The following is a 16,906-nucleotide window of genomic DNA, read 5'->3' as shown; positions in this document are numbered from 1 at the left end:
TGACCAGCTTTCTCCCACTGAAGCATCGCCCGGCGCAATCCTGAGGCTCCTGAGACCGCCATTGTCCATCAGGTCAATCACATTGTATATGCACATAATCAGTGTTTAACCATGTCCACTTGTCTTCTTCCAGCCTTGCCCTCTCCAATCGTTTGATTTCTTCTTCCATCAATCAGTGCACCTGAAAGTACGCGAGACACCGTTTTAAGTGTTCTCATTTCCTCTGATGACAGTGAGTAATTGCAGGCCTACCGAGTGGTTACACGAGTAGCTTGACCACGAAGAGTAGCAATTTAAACAAACAACGCTCGGCTGTTCTTTTAGAGGGAAGTTATTTCATTTGACAAGGGTTGCTACTCCTGATTTACTCATTTAATAGTCTCCTTGTAAATTCTATTTCAAGACAAACCGAATCATTCCTAAAGGCGCGGTGAGAACGCGGTTCATTATCGCACTTATTTTTCCTCTAAGCAAACGTGGCAGCAGGCACCACACGGGCTAGTGTGTAGTTTTATTTTCTCGTATTTTTCTCAATGAACGTCACGGCACTGCAAATCCCGCTCCTTTGACTCACGGAATGAAATCAAGTTAATTTACTCAACTAGTCTCAAAGAGAATCTAATGATGGTAGTTTCTCCACTAGAGCCGCGACACTGACATTTCATTATAGCGCCTCTTATTTACGAGCGAGATGAAAGTGCTTGAACAAAGACGATGATTCAGAGCTCAAATGTCACATGCGCAGTATGTTGCTGGATTAAACCAAGGCATGACATATATCAATGCAAGTCAAGTTAAATCCAAAAATGTATTTAATCTGTTTTCATGACAACGATGTGTAAGGGCACAGTGCATACAGCATCCCCAAACCTGTCATATCTGTGATGAACACATCATACTTTTGTCATTCTTTATTTTAGGAATGACTTAAATGATATTCAGCACATTTATCAAATCAGATGCTGTGATTTGAGGGGTGGGGACCCCTTTTTTTTCACCATTACACAGTGGTACTGGAAATTACAGGTAAAACTGTCTTGCTTGAAAAATAACCCTTCATACCCATCCTTCACCAACTAATAACACCCCCTCCCTTGAATCCCCCTTAAATAATATATACTGTACATACATACTAGAGCCCAACCGATATATCGTATCCACCGATATTCTCAGCCGATATATCGGTATCGGCCGATATGTTGGCCGATATTGCAGATTTTTTTTTTTTTTTTTTTAAGTTATAGACAGCATGTTGTGTATATTTGATCTTTTTTCATAACTCAAGTTATATTTTCCATATGTTCTATTTGTGTTTTTCTATTTCTAGTTATTTAGAATTATTCAATTCCCAGTGAATTTGACCATTTCATTTCATTGATGTAATTTTGGACAATAAAGTTGATTGATAAGCTGTAAAATATCCTCCCTACATTACATATTTCAACTCACATCAAGTCATATCTTTGTCAAGTGTTTGATATTTGAGGGATCATTGCAAAAAAAAAAAAAAAAAATATATATATATATAATGGGTATATATAATATAAGAATTTCGGCCATTATATCGATATCAGAATTTCTTTACTCCCTAATATCGGTATCGGCCTCAAAAATCCAGTATCGGTCGGACTCTAATACATACATACTACATACATACATAGACTGACACAAATATAACCCTGTCACAAGCACACATATAGTTATGTAGTCATGGTATGCATACATAACAGCATACTTTTCAGCATAATCCCCCAGGACATGCTCACGCTGCCCCCTGCTGCCCAATATCCACATTCACTTCTAACACTTCTAACTGTCTTATCATCATTGTTTTCTGTATAGTATCTGTATTGTTGCTTTCTGTCTTTGACCTTTGTACCTATTCTGCACACGCACACGCACACCCACACACACACACACACACACATGAAAAAAATACCAAAGTATTTCTGTTGGTAACAAGCATAATCACTGGAGCCATTATATTATTGTGATATTAAAGAAGCTGATGATGTACCCCTCAAGTTTGTAATACACACTTTCCATGAAATAATTCATCCTGATATTCTTTTTACAAACTATTTTTTAATCTAGCGAGAAGCCTGAACAAGACTGCGATGAAACATAACCCGTATATATCCTACACTGTCAAATATCACAGTCACATCAGAGCTGCTGGGCCAGTTCACTGGAGAAGATTCATTTCTGCTCTGTGCTTTAGCTGCCCTCTTGTGAACAATCCCGAGAAATCTCAACATGATGTCCAAATCACTGACTCAAACCAGCACTGACTGTACAAAATCAACTCATGCCATTTATTCTTTATCATTTTAACACAAGCCATGTTCAGCTCATTTTTTTTGCTTTTTTTATACTTTAAATATCTCAGCTTTCATGCCTTTTCCTAGACCCACCTTCTGTACAAAACCAGTGCATTAAAATTTTCAAACTGACACAATAGTTACAATTATATTTATGTACTTGAAGTGATTGACCTTGGGTTAGACCCCTCAAATCCATTGGCTATCTATTTTTGGGGTGTGTGTGTGTGTGTGTGTGTGTGTGTGTGTGTGTGTGCATGCGCAAATCCATAGGCAAGCCGAATTCAAACCCATAACATCACAGGTGCATGATATTCACTTCGGCCTATTGAGCCATGAAGTGCTCAAATCAAAGCTGTATTTAACAATGAGGGACTGCCTACTTCTTAAGCAGTGGTGCAGTTGCTTTTTGTGTATTGTAATAGCATCTTAAAACACAAAACCAATGAGATGTCATGTATGAGTTCATGATGGACAATTTTCTTTATGCCCGTCTATTTGTCTTCATGTTCTGCCTGTTTTATTGTTTGCTTGTGTCAGATGAGCAGATATTGACATCACCAGCAGAGGGCATAACAGGACTTAACTTGAGGGCCACTCATTCTTTCAAAGCCAATTAAATATCACAAACAGAAACCCCATAAACTCCCTAGGAACTTTACATGACGACCATTTATTCAACTGCATGTGCTCAGCAAACATTTCGACGTTGAAAAGAAGTTGAAACGATGCCTAAACCTAGACGTCAGGACTCAAGGGGTTGAAAAATAGAGCCGAAATGAAAATTAAACCGACGTCAGGTCACACAACGTTGACGTTGTCTCAACTAGATGTCCAGATTAAGAATTTATGCTACATTTAAAGCCCCTGGAAACCTAGAATAAATGTGGTTGAGCTTGTCACACCACAGAAAAATATGTTATTAACCATTAACCAATAACCACCCAGCCAAATTTGAACGATTAAAAATGTCACCAAGTATATAAAATTACGTTTCAAAATCATGAAAAACTAAGCAGTATTCTGTGCTCTGAAACTGTGGAGGCGTGTCTGCTGAAGGGCTCCCAGTGCCGCCCCTCCCCACAGTACTGCACAACTTGATACATCGTGCTGCATTTTTTTGAATTTGCAGGCTAGAGGCACTTCAGCCTGATTGGTTCACGGAGCTTATTGTGTAATAAATCTTGAGCATAACCACGCCCACTTCAAACCCAACATCAGGAACAGTACAAAAACCTAAATGGCAATATTTAGGATTTGAATTGAAACTAATGTCTAATACTTTTCGACGCTTACTATTATGCACATAAGACCCTAAATTACATAGTTGGATGGTTATTGTGGATTTGGGTTTCCAGGGGCTTTGTTTATTGTTTATTTCTAAGGACACCCCGACCTGGGAGTGAACCCGGGACTCCCATGTGCCTGCAAGTGAACTATCTCAGTGCTGAAGTAAGGCTAACTCCTGGCACCTTGAAAATATATACGTATGTATTTACAACAGAGAGGCTTTTAAATCCACATTTCTCAGTCTGCTGGGAAATGTAACATTACAGATTTCCCATAACATATACTGTACATAAAAGGCATAAACAAGTTATATATACAGTATATATATATATATATATATATATATATATATATATATATATATATATATTCAAGTAATACTAGTCTTTGTACGTGAAGTGGACGTCACAGTGTGGCTGCATCGTTGCATTCGACAACAAAAACAAAGACATGCATTTGCTTTTTCAGAGCAATAATATGATCAATATTCTTGGTTTGTAAAAGAGGGTCTGACTGGACCATTAATATTATTGGAGATGGAAACGTGTCCGCTCACAACAGTTTTTGGCGTCAGTTAATGTTATTGAGTATAAATCTATACTCAATATTATTATTATCATTATTTTTCTAGTCTGGTTGTTCTGTAGTTTAGGTGCAACCTGCACGCCATTTCGACCCGTTCACGCAGAGGTTGTGCCATAGACCTGCTGCCGTCAACCGCCCAGGTGGGTGAGATGTTTCCAGGGTGTATGAGGTCTCCCACTTGTAGTTTAGTTTCTTTCAATAGTTCATCCTGTTTTTTTTTTCCCTTCATCTCGCCCCCGTTGTTCTTTCGTAATTGTCTTGAGTCCAGAGAAAGGAGTCGTTGTCCAGCACGCTGGCCAGTTTGTGGTTGAAGGGCTGGTGAAATTCCCTGAGCAGGTCTCTGGTGTGGGGCAGCATGGGCCCCAGCCTCCGGTCTACCGCCCGCCGGGTGTTGGCCAGGGGCTGCTTGGTCAGTCGTGCCTCCACCTGCTCCGACAGAGGACCTGCATGGAGTGGGGGGACGCATTGTTTCAGACCTTGGCTTGGAAATAACACAGATGAGGAAAAGGCACACATACTGTAAATACTAGAGGTGTGTGTGGGGGGGGGGGGTCGATACAGCATAGTATCACGATGTATGTGGGCAATGTATCGTATCGAATGCCAAGTATCGTGATATTTTACTATACAAAGTGTCAAGTGCATGCAACATTCATGACAGGCTTTTATGACAGTGTTGGTCAGTCTGGCAGTTTGACAATCAAATTTTACTGCAATAGAAATTATTGAAGTGAGATGAACAGACTGGAAAGTTTTGGAAACTTTATCTCATGACATAAAACAAATGTTGACAAAGTGTTTTCCTTTGGGGACATAATTTGCAGTTGAACAAAGGTCATGAATCACAATATATATCGCGATTCGCAATATCACAATACTCAAAATATTGCAATACTAGCATATCACAATATCACAGTACTATCATATCATGACTTAAGCTTTGTGATAATATTGTAATATTGACGATATATATTATTGTAATAATATCGTGGGTCATCTGGTGATTCCCACCCCTAATAAATACACAGTACAATACAGTGAGAAAGATATCTTCACTTTTTCACCAAGGTACACAAGTCAAAGATTTGACGTTGTAAAGATAAAGTGCTAAATTATTTCACCACAACTGGATGTTATTATAGCTTTACTAATACGTACCAGCGCCCAAGAAATCAAAGACTGTCTTCATCGTCACTTTCAGGTTGGCTGAGTAGTCCTCCAGTCTAAGAACTAGAATCTGCTCCTTATGGAAAACTGTCAACCAGTCCAGGAGGAAGACAAAGTACACACCTAGATGTAGCCTTACCTGTGTGTGTGTGTGTGTGTGTGTGTGTGTGTGTGTGTGTGTGTGTGTGTGTGTGTGTGTGTGTGTGTGTGTGTGTGTGTGTGTGGAGGGGGGAGGGGGGGGCAGACATAAGTAGAATGGTGAACATAAGAGTCAGAAAGAAGTACAGTTTTTGTTCCATGTGTACAGACACAGTATGTCCTAAAGAGGGCGCCATAGTGCAAGGATCATTTTTCTAAACACGCCGTTAAAGAAGTGAGTTGAACGGATGCAAGAGATTTGTGAGAGATGGTTGAGATTGATTCTGTCGTCGTCAAGGGTCTCGGCCCATGCCGCGTGCCGATTGGTGCTCTCTTGCTGTATAGTTCCAAGGGGTTCGGCCCAAGCTGCATGCTGATTGGTGCTCTCTTGCTGTGTATAGTAAATCTCTCATGATAGCACTGTCACCTACATCTATCTGCTGGTGTGTTTGGGGCTAAACTGACACAGCTCATAACTCATAACTCGCTTATTCCAGAGGGACTTCCATGATTGGATATCTCCTAAAGGCTATGGAGGACTGACTCTGGGCAGCCAGTTACTAGCATTATTTTACCCAGAAGGAGAAACACTTTGGTGTGCGGTATAGCTCATTATATGCACTCACAACCTCTTGGAGGACAGCTGGGAATTGTTGTTTATTAAGTAGGCCATTAGTCAAATCATCCCAACGACCGGTAACAGTTATATTTGGGAAAATGGAATGAAAGGTGACGACATCATTTCAACTCACCGGCATGGCGTGGGAGAGGCTGGTATTGTAGATGCAGGAGCGTAGGGACCTCTCTGAGAGACAGGACTGGAACAACCGTACGGACTCTGTGACCTTCTGGTGGAAGTCCTCCGCTGACTTGTTGGCCATCTTGAAGTACAGGTATTCAGAATACAGCCTGGGAGCATGGAATCGTCAGTTGAGAGATGAAATAAAGTGAGAGAAGATGGGACAGGGAAACTGGATTTGGTTGGATTATAGGATATACTATGTTGGTTAAATCAAATGTCATTTGAAACTTTGCTACACAACTGTAACAAGAATATGTGTCTATGTATCACCTATGCAGGCAGGTGTGTGGGTGGATCTCTGTACCTCTCTACTGGGTCTCTAAGTATGACGATGATTTTGGCATTGGGCTGGACTGTGTGGATGAAGTCCTGGGTCAGGAATGGTGGCTCTGTCTCCTCCCGGTCTGCATGGAGATAGCTCCAGGCTTCGTTGTCCCACATAGTGGACGCACTAGCGTCACCTGTGGAATTAGCAGACATAGCATCATTTTAAGTAGCAACAAGTGATTTTGAAAATACACAGTTCATGGCTCAGTGTAATGTCTGTCACACCTTACATTATGCAGGATAAGGCAGTGTTTCCCATACATAAAGGAATTTGTGGCGGGCCGCCACAATAATATTTGGACCGCCACAATAAGATGTTGACCAAAAATTTTTTTTTTTTTTTTTTTTTTTTTTTTTACAGTGCACCTGAACGCAACATGCAAGATATCCGCTGAATAAGTGTCCAATAAATGTTCATGTCATTCTGGCCAATACTTCTGTTATAGCATTTCAGTCTGGAATATGGAATATCTTTCAATAATCTATGATTTAGCTGCTAAATTGTCAAATACCGCCATCTGCTCGCTACCCAGGCACTTATGTATGTACTTAACCCAACTAACTTAACCTAACTAACTATCCGGTGTGCACAACACTGTCAGCCTAATCTCCGGCTGACACCCCAAAAACCTACAATCCGCTACAGAAAAATGTATATTGTTTGTTTATTAACTGGCCCCTCGCCTTCTATCATTTCACGAAAGTGGCAAAGCAAGTTGAGTATCCCTGACCTATAGGGAGAAATTTAGTTTGTCATTGTAAACCCACAGCACAGTAATGATGACATGTTCTTCATAGATCTAGCCTTTTAATTTTGCTCTTAAGCTTTCTCAAAGTACACCAAATTCATGCATTTTACTTTAAAATGTTTAAAAAAATCTCGCGGGGGGGCATGCCCCCGCACCCCCCTAGGGGGTCTGCGGTCCACCACCACAAATTCTCAAAATCCTGTGGGAAACACTGTAAGGTCACAATTTTTAGCTGAATGTCAGGCAGAAATCTTCAAAGTATGTTGCAAAACTGAGGAAAGTACGGGTTCCTTGTCTGGGGGCACGATGCATCACTAAATAGGGGTGTAAAAATTAATCGTATAATCGATGGATCGCGATGCGGACGTGTGAATCGAATCGGATCGAATCGTTGACAGATGAATCGTTGAATCTTTTATGTTCAAGTTTCTGTTGACATTCAGATTTTAAAGCACTTTCTAAATAAAAAAGGGACTTGATATTTATCTGACTGCTTGTATTAATTGATGAAAAAGTAGCCATGTGCAGTAATAATATAGAAAATTGAGGATTTGATACTTGGAGCTGCGATACTTTGAGCTGTATTGAGATGCATCGTGATGCATCATGGAATCGAATCGAATCGAGTCGTTGACAGATGAATCGTAATCGAATCGTGAGGCCAGTGAAGATTCACAGCCCTATCACTAAATGTTCTGTGATCTCAGGAACAGATTTGCAACTTTTAAAAACTGTATTTACCACATCCAAGTGTTATGTAACAACTGATTGTGGGCGGGGGGGGGGGGGTGGGGCTGTTATGTAATTTTGCACTAGATGCTGAGACTTTTACACTTCAGTGGGCCTAATCTTTGTTGTGACAAAACCAATGAATTAAAGCCTTTGTGACGCCACATTTCAGATCAAAGAAAATCACTTTAAATCTACACTAACCAATTTTCTGTGACAGAGAAACCGCAACACGTTTTTAAACAGACATCGAAAAACTTCTGCGCTACCACGGGGCGGATCTAGAGAAATATTCATGGCATGGCAAGAGGGCGGCATAGAGATTTTAAGGGGTGGCAGAAATATATATTTGCTGATTTAATCGTAAAACAATCGCATATCAATACTTGCTTGGAAAAGCCCCCAAATTAAGACATTATTGTGACTTGAGTAAAGCATTGAATAGAAATATCTAAATTTGGTATTAGGGGTGGGTAGTAACGATTGTATTATTATATATTTTTTAAGGAACAGTACTTCATGTGGCTTTTTTTAATAACCTCTTCCACTCCACACCTCCTGCCCAGGAACTTTTTTTCTTTTGTAGGGGGACAGGAGATCTTTAGCGTGAGATAGCAGGTCAACAGTATATGCCACATAGAAGTGGTACAGATCATGTGAAAAGCTGGGAACCTGAAGGTTAAGTTGAGATGCATCTAAGAAGGCACTGTAATAAACATTGTTTTGATTAGGCGTCTATTCAAATGTTGAAGGTTTAGAGTGATCTGTATGGTAGAATTAACGTCTGCCAAATGACGGAATGTAATGTATCTAACTTCGTTCTCTCTCTCTTTCTTAAAAAAAAAAAAAAAAAAAATACTAACCTAAACTTGTACCACTAACCTAAACTTGTACCACTGTTCCTTCAGAAGTTGTAGTTGTCATAGACTGTACTCCATAGTTGATTGCTCTATTGCTGACAAAAATGTGTTATTGTAAGTCGCTTTGGATAAAAGCGTCTGCCAAATGACGTAATGTAACGTAATGTAATGTAATTAAATAATTAATTACCTATATGCCAGTAAAATATATTTCTTGGATTTATTTATTTACTCTCATTCTGTCTGTTGGGAAAGCATGTGGTTTCAACATTGCTGACGTGCACGTTCAGGTAACATTTGTTTGTCATAAAATGAATGTTACAATGACAGATACACGAGGAACATTTATTGATACATCAGAGAACATCCAGAAGGTTGTCCCGTGCTTATCTCTGGGGAGACTAAGAGAAGTCTCTTCTAAGCTAAGAGGCCACATTCTGAAGTCATGTAAAGATGTGACAGGCTGACCTGTCACCTGACACCCGTAGTACTGTGGACATTGGTAGTACTGTGGACATTGACATTTCTTTAGGCTGAGTGCTGATACATTGTATAGCATGCCATGGTATCAATGAATTCTGATGAAGGTTGTTGAACCGAAACGTTATCAATAAACTCCAAGTCTTAAGTATGCTCCAGAGTGCAGACTTTTTTCTTTTCATCGTACCAATGGATGCCTTAGGTTTTGTTATTGTTATCTTATGTTATTTTCTACTTTTCTAGGGTGGCAGCTGGGGTGGCAAGGCCATTTTTAGTGGTGGCAGCTGCCACACAATGGTCCGCCACTACGCCCCCCCCTGCCCCCGCTACATCCGCCTCAGCGCTACAGAAGCCCTTAAAGGACAAACTGTTCATAAAGGCTAAACTAAATGTACCTGCAGTACGGAGAAATGTTGGCGGTTACCAGTCTTGCTCTTTGCCAGATTGTTCTCCCGCTGAAGCTAACTGACTGTTTTCTCCCGCTGAAGCTGACTGACTGACTGACTGACTGACTGACTGACTGACTGCTTGACCTGAATTTGGCTTGTGATGCCCTAAAAAAAAAAAAAGGAAAGGCTACTTATGACAACACGGTTTAGAAAAGAGGTGAAAACAACCCAGCTGCCCTGCTGCAAAGAGTGGAAGGCTATAGAATAACAGCAATAACGTGAGTGATACGTGTTCCATAAGCCTGTTCCAGTATTTCTCTTTAGTAGTTCATATGGACCATCAGCATTGTTGTGCTGCACTTAGGTCAGAGCTAGCAGAGATCCATTCAGGACATAAGTGGTGATGATGACAATGGAGGAGAAGAAAAACAAATCAGAGTCAGGCTCCAATTCTCTGTCTGGCTGTTCAAAGCTTCTCTGCAGTCAGTGAATACCAAATGAAGATTGTAAAGACAATAGAATAGAGCCTTAGAATAGATGCTTGTTTCATCTGATACACAGAACTTAGCTACAATGGCCAAAACACCTCCACCCACTCACTCACTCACTCACTCACTCACTCATGTGTGTTTCACCTGTTATGAGTTGAAGTTTGCTGTGGTCTCTGGATGCATTTCCAATCAGTCCTTCCTGGATGTTGTGGGCTGCCAAGTCAAATAGATCCAGGTAATCCTCCACTGAGAAATACTCCTTGGAACCGACTTTGAAACGGATATAACCTGCACCACAATGTACAGCAAAATCACACTTGTTACATAGTAGTCTAATTCATGATTTTATTTGACATCATTACTTGACCTTTGAAGCATATTCTAAGGAACCTCACTCCGAGATCATATCAAATTACACATTTTAAAAGCCACTCTTATTGGGGAAGACTGCATTTTTGTACCCGTGTGACGGTTTAACTGATGTTATTCAAAGCTGAATCAATATCTAGCCAGGACTCAGCACAACTCCATTATTTTCAAACGACAAAGACAGACATCAAAAACAACTCGCTGACAACCACTTCACTCTCGCTTTCACTCGAGCCTGTTATCGCCCACATCTACATTACAGTAGACTCAGCATCAGGTTTAAAAGGTAGGGTTACAGATAGGGCTGTGAATCTTCACTGGCCTCACGATTCGATTCGATTACGATTCAGAGGGCTACGATTCGATTTGATGACGATTATCGATGCATCTCGATGCATCTTCAATCAATGCATCACTTTTCCCAATACATGATTTATTTTTTCTCACTCTCTTTTTTCTGACTGTGTGGCTACTTTTAAAATAAAAGTGCATTTGGAATTGCATTGTATTATGATCCAAATAAACAACTGCATGTACTTCCATTATATTTTATTCGATTATAAAAAAAATAAAAAAAAATAAAAAAAAATCAATAATCGATTTTTGACATTTGTGAATCGATGCAGAATCGATGCATCTTATAATCGATTATCTTTGACACCCCTAGTTACACACACATTTATTTTCCCAAAATGGCAAAGGCATGACCCGCCCTACCTGTGATTGGGTTAGGAGGTTTAGGCATGGGGAGTGAGGATTGGTTTAGGTGCACACAATTTATTTTCCCAGGATCGCAAGGCATGGCCTTACTCTGCCTCTGATTGGGTTAGGTTTCGGCATGGGGAGCGATGATTGGTTAGGTTAGGCACACGTGTCACCTTTGAATGTGTCCTTAATGTATTGTTTGTGTGTGATGCAGCATTCCCCTCTAACCCGAGAGACATCTCTCCCACGGGAGGCAAATAAAGTCAACTTTGACCTTTTATACAGTACATTCTTCCTCGCCACTGTGTGCCAGATCAGCCAGTGTCTCTTCTGACTGAGCCCACCACCATTTTCATTTGTTGACACAGGAAAAGACTTCCTCATTTTGGTTCATGATGCTTTATATCACAGTCTGAACTTGACACTTTTGTCTCACCTAAAGTCATTGAGACAATGAGAAACACCCTCCGTCTCCCGATGGCTTCTTACCAAAGCGTTTCCTGGTCCACCAATGTGGCTCCTTCAGTGCGATGAACTTGACTTGTGGATGCAGAAGCAGTCTGTTGAACAAGTCTGTGGTGCCACACTTAGGTTGGCCGATGATGTAGAAGTATGGCAAGCAGCGCAGGCGATACTGTTTGCCATCTCTGTGGTACAAGTGCTCCTGGAACTTAGTCCTCAGATGGTCAGATGCTGTTTTGAAGCTCCTGTGGAGAGTGAACATGTTCCCTCTGTATGGATCAAAATCAGTTTGAGTGGAGAACTCCTCATGCCAGCAAGGGTTCTTGATGCCGGGTAGGAACTGGCGAGGAATCACAGAGAACAACTGTGGAGTGGAACACAATAAAATGAGGTTAACACTTAATTTTTGTGCAACACAAAATAATGTATTTCTTGTGGTCATGTGTTAACATCCTTAGCAAGTAAAAACCTTGCATCCTTCCATATCAACGTTTCATAATGTAAGAAAAGCAGCCTTGACCGTCGCGTACTTCTGAGTGTGTTCAACCGGTTTTGAAAGGGTTTCATAAGACTAGTGGTGGAATCCTTCAAGTGAAGTTATTGTTAACATATATGAAAATCAGCAAAGCTGGATTTACATGGTTTTTCGATCAACATGAGTCAAACAGTGTATCCACACACTTACATGCGAGTCCGTTCCAATGATATCCTTTTCATCCGGCACCTTCCTGGGTGTGTATTCAGCTTTCGAGCTGATGCTCTTCACCTGAAGTTTCATATCCCTAAAACTCTCTTCAGAAGAAAGTTCCGGCGCGACCGTGCTGGTCGGGACGACCGCGGGCCTGAGCTGAACGGGAGGCGGAGTGAAGTGAAGTCCCTTACTGCCCCAGGTCAGGATGTAGGACGCCGTGATGAGGAAGGTCAACGTCAAGCCCAACAGGAAGCTGACCACTTTGACTTTGGCCACGCTCCTCAGGCTGGTCAGCAACGACAGGGGAACCCACTCCAGATATTCCAGCAACCTTGCGTGACTGAAGTCAAAAAAGGCCGTCTCTATTTTGGACATCTTCTGCTCTGGGGGTCTTCAGCAGGGCGTCCTGTGAATCAGAAACAGTTGTTGAAATGCACGGCTCTATTTTAGATTTAGGCATAGTTTCCTTTGAGCTATTTCATAGTAACGTTCCATCATTCTGAGAGGGCTGGTATGTAGGCTACTACTCTAATATTAGAGGATTTGAGGGTGCTTTACTCCACCTGTGAGGCATCAGAGCAAGGGTCACTTAAAAAAAAGTTTGAGGTCAGGTGCAGAGTGTGTGGTCTTCTGGATGCGTTAGGATGAGGACTATATGTGTGTGTGTGTGTGTGCACGTGCGTGTGTTTGCGCGCGCAGACACAACCTCTACTAAGAAGAGGCGTTCAAGGTCAGAATAATAGTTAGCCTGTAATTCAAAACTAAAAACACACGTTCTTCACAGCGAGCTAAAGCCCCGCAGAGAGCTATATTTTGCTAACCTGAAAATATCACATTTCAAGATCAAGGGTTTTACACACGGCACTAAGTATGTATTGATACAGGTGGACAAGCGTTATGGCAAGTGCAGGGATTGACTTTTCCCTCTCCCACCGCACGAATAATTAGAAAGTAGCGACTATTATTTCTAGAGGTGTGCGCTGATGAATTCCAGACGCAGAACAAGCGTAAAAGGCTTTTAAAACACTTGCCTCACGTTTCCTCGGCCAGTAAACCTATTTCTCTGTTTTTTCTGTCAGAGTTTGTAAGATGAACAATCCCCACTGGAGCCTGAGATGAAACCCTACTAGACCCATTCGACAGAATGACACAGCTGAGCACCATCTCATGTCTTTACTGCACATCCACAACACAGGCCTGTTCAAGTGGAGTGACATCAAATCATCAGTAATCGTACAACAAGAATGCAAAGTCTGTGTATGAGTGAGTGAGAGAGAGAGAGAGAGAGAGAGAGAGAGAGGGAATGTGAATGTGAAGTCTCTGTGTGTGTGTGTGTGTGAGTGAGTGAGTGAGTGAGTGAGTGAGAGAGAGAGAGAGAGAATGTGAAGTCTCTGTGTGAGTGAGTGAGTGAGTGAGAGAGAGAGTGAGTGAGTGAGTGAGGGAGAGAGTGAGAGTGAGTGAGGGAGTGAGTGAGTGAGGGAGAGAGTGAGAGTGAGTGAGTGAGTGAGTGAGTGAGAGAGAGAGAGAGAGAATGTGAAGTCTCTGTGTGTGTGAGTGAGTGAGAGAGTGAGTGAGTGAGTGAGTGAGAGAGAGCGAGAGAGAATGTGAAGTCTCTGTGTGTGTGAGTGAGTGAGTGAGTGAGTGAGTGAGTGAGAGAGTGAGTGAGTGAGTGAGGGAGAGAGTGAGAGTGAGTGAGTGGGGGAGGGAGAGAGAGAGAGAGAATGTGAAGTCTCTGTGTGTGTGAGTGAGAGAGAGAGAATGTGAAGTAGCTGTGAGTGAGTGAGTGAGTGAGCACAAATCGTGTTAGGCCACAGCTATGCCATTTTAACGGAGATTGATCTTTTAATAGACCCTTCTCACGGGGGCCATTTTGTGTCGAAAAGGCAGGGTAAACACAGGTGAAAGCAAAACACTAATGAGGGTTTCAAACTTCCATGATTGGAATTTGGAAACCCTCATTAGTGTTTTGCTTGCACCTGTGTTTATTCTGCCTTTTCGACACAAAATGGCCTCCGTGAAAAGGGTCTATTAGGTCATTAGGGCCAATGCAATGGCTGCAACACAGATTAATGGCCGAACTTGTGATGCTGCACAATGGTGGCGCAGCTTCCCTCACCGTTCTGCATGGAGGCTCCATACACAAAGTTACCTGAGACCATGGAGGCTTTAAATGAAAGTGAACTTGGTAGCAGAAGTGCTACCATCTAGGCTGCCGGACTCTTTCCGGCAGTACTTTATACTTCGATAACAGAACAGGCATAGAGCACTGATGATGTCATCATCTTAGTGACATCATCAGTGATGTCATAAATCCCTCTCTGATGCTTAGTAGCATCATCAGTGATGTCATAAAATGCATTGTGACATCATCGTTGATGTCATAAGTCCTACCCTGCTGGTGGTATAAATAGGACCAGTAGACTGTTACGAACTTCAGAATTGAACGATGATAACACGCAGCAGCCTACCAGCCCACAGTGGCCTGGAGACCCTCTCCCCACCTTCAGTTGTGACCAACACCCCGACGGCTTCCCAGCTTTGCATAAAAAGGCTCAAGAGAGAAATCATGTCCATCACTAAGGACCCTGCTCCAGGGATATTTGTCCTTCCTGATCCTCAAGATATGACCAAGATCCACGGCCTGATCACCGGGCCGGCCGACACGCCGTACCAAGGCGGGTTCTTCCTCTTCCTGCTCCACTGCCCTCCCGAGTACCCCCACTACCCGCCGCGGGTCACACTACTCACCCCTGGACACAACATCTTCAACCCCAACTTCATCCGCGACGGCACTGTCTGCCTCAGCATCCTGGGGACGTGCGATCGCCCAGGGATGCTGTGGAGTCCAATCCTGACCATCAAAGCTGTCTTCATCTCCATCCAGTCTCTGATGACGGAGAACCCCTTTTACGGTGAATGTAGCTTGGAACTGGAGCGCCACCCGGGGGACAGCAATAGCAAGCACTACAACGAGTGCATCCGCCACGAGACCATGAGGGTCGCCGTCTGCGACATGCTGAGCCTGGAGGGCAAAGTTCACTGTCCCAAAGCTCTGTGGAGTGAGATGGAGAAGTCCTTCCTAGAGTATTACGATTTCTACGAGAGAGTCTGCAAGGAGAGACTGCATCTACAGGGACAGATCATGCAGGACCCCTTCTTCAAGAACGCCCATTTTGACTACCACGGCCTGCTGGTTCGTCTCGGGGCCACTCACAGGCGAATACAAGAAAAAACCTCGGTGGAGGACGACGACGACGACACCAGCTGATCCAAGATTCTTCAGTATAAACTGCTACATCTGACATGAATACCCTGGAATCCTCCGATGAAAATAAAAATAATAAATATTAAAATTAAATCGTCTCTGTGTTGCTTATCTGTGATTACAGTGTTACACTGACTTCAATGTAGATTGTTTAGTTTTTTTGTAAGTTAGACAATATATACAAATTGTACAGCTACCTTGAAGAAGCATCCGTAACGTGTCCCACATTGTCCCACACAAACGTACTCTTTGTCCCACATTTGCTTTGCTGGGATCCGGTCACCCTAAGTGTAGCATGGATCTGTCTGTGTAACGGCCATTTTGTGTCAAAAAGGCAGGGTAAACACAGCTGAAAGCAAAACACTAATGAGGGTTTCAAACTTGCATGATTGGAATTTGGAAACCCTCATTAGTGTTTGACTTGCACCTGTGTTCTGCCTTTTCAACACAAAATGGCGCCCGTGAAAAGGGCTTCCCTCACCGTTCTGCATGGAGGCTCCATACACAAAGTTACCTGAGATCATGTAGGCTTTAAATGAAAGTGAACTTGGTAGCAGAAGTGCTACCATCTAGGCTGCCGGACTCTTTCCTGCAGTACTTTATACTTCGATAACAGAACAGGCATAGAGCGCTGATGATGTCATCGACCTTCTGACATCATCATCTTAGTGACATCATCAGTGATGTCATAAGTCCCTCTCTGATGCTTAGTAACATCATCAGTGATGTCATATCATCGTTGATGTCATAAGTCCTACCCTGCTGGTGGTATAAATAGGACCAGTAGACCATTACGAACTTCAGAATTGAACGATGATAACACGCACCAGCCTACCAGCCCACAGTGGCCTGGAGACCCTCTCCCCACCTTCAGTTGTGACCAACACCCCGACGGCTTCCCAGCATTGCATAACTAGGCTCAAGAGAGAAATCATGTCCATCACTAAAGACCCTGCTCCAGGGATATTTGTCCTTCCTGATCCTCAAGATATGACCAAGATCCACGGCCTGATTACCGGGCCGGCCGACACGCCGTACCAAGGCGGGTTCTTCCTTTTCCTGCTGAGGGTCGCCGTCTGCGACATG

The 16,906-nt window shown here is 42.5% G+C and overlaps 1 protein-coding gene and 1 pseudogene across 2 annotated transcripts; one reads left to right on the top strand and one right to left on the bottom strand.

Annotated features, from left to right (window-relative positions):
* Positions 1-4,421: 4,421 nt before the first annotated feature.
* LOC310789088 (carbohydrate sulfotransferase 15-like) lies at positions 4,422-12,930 on the bottom strand (the record flags this gene model as incomplete). Its single annotated transcript, XM_083650685.1, has 7 exons — positions 4,422-4,639; positions 5,355-5,502; positions 6,254-6,410; positions 6,608-6,764; positions 10,473-10,616; positions 11,892-12,228; positions 12,550-12,930. 7 exons carry the CDS (start codon positions 12,928-12,930, stop codon positions 4,422-4,424), a joined length of 1,542 nt encoding a protein of 513 aa, XP_083506811.1.
* A 2,071-nt stretch (positions 12,931-15,001) lies between these two features.
* On the top strand, positions 15,002-15,823 carry LOC310789087 (ubiquitin-conjugating enzyme E2 Z pseudogene; annotated as a pseudogene). The gene has a single exon. The product of its transcript is annotated as a ubiquitin-conjugating enzyme E2 Z pseudogene (transcript).
* Positions 15,824-16,906: the final 1,083 nt, after the last annotated feature.

Source organism: Poromitra crassiceps, assembly GCF_964638095.1.
Source record: "Poromitra crassiceps genome assembly, chromosome: 14".
NCBI lineage: Eukaryota > Metazoa > Chordata > Actinopteri > Beryciformes > Melamphaidae > Poromitra > Poromitra crassiceps.
Note: the sequence above shows the minus strand (reverse complement) of the source record. Positions and strands in the feature narration are given on the sequence as shown.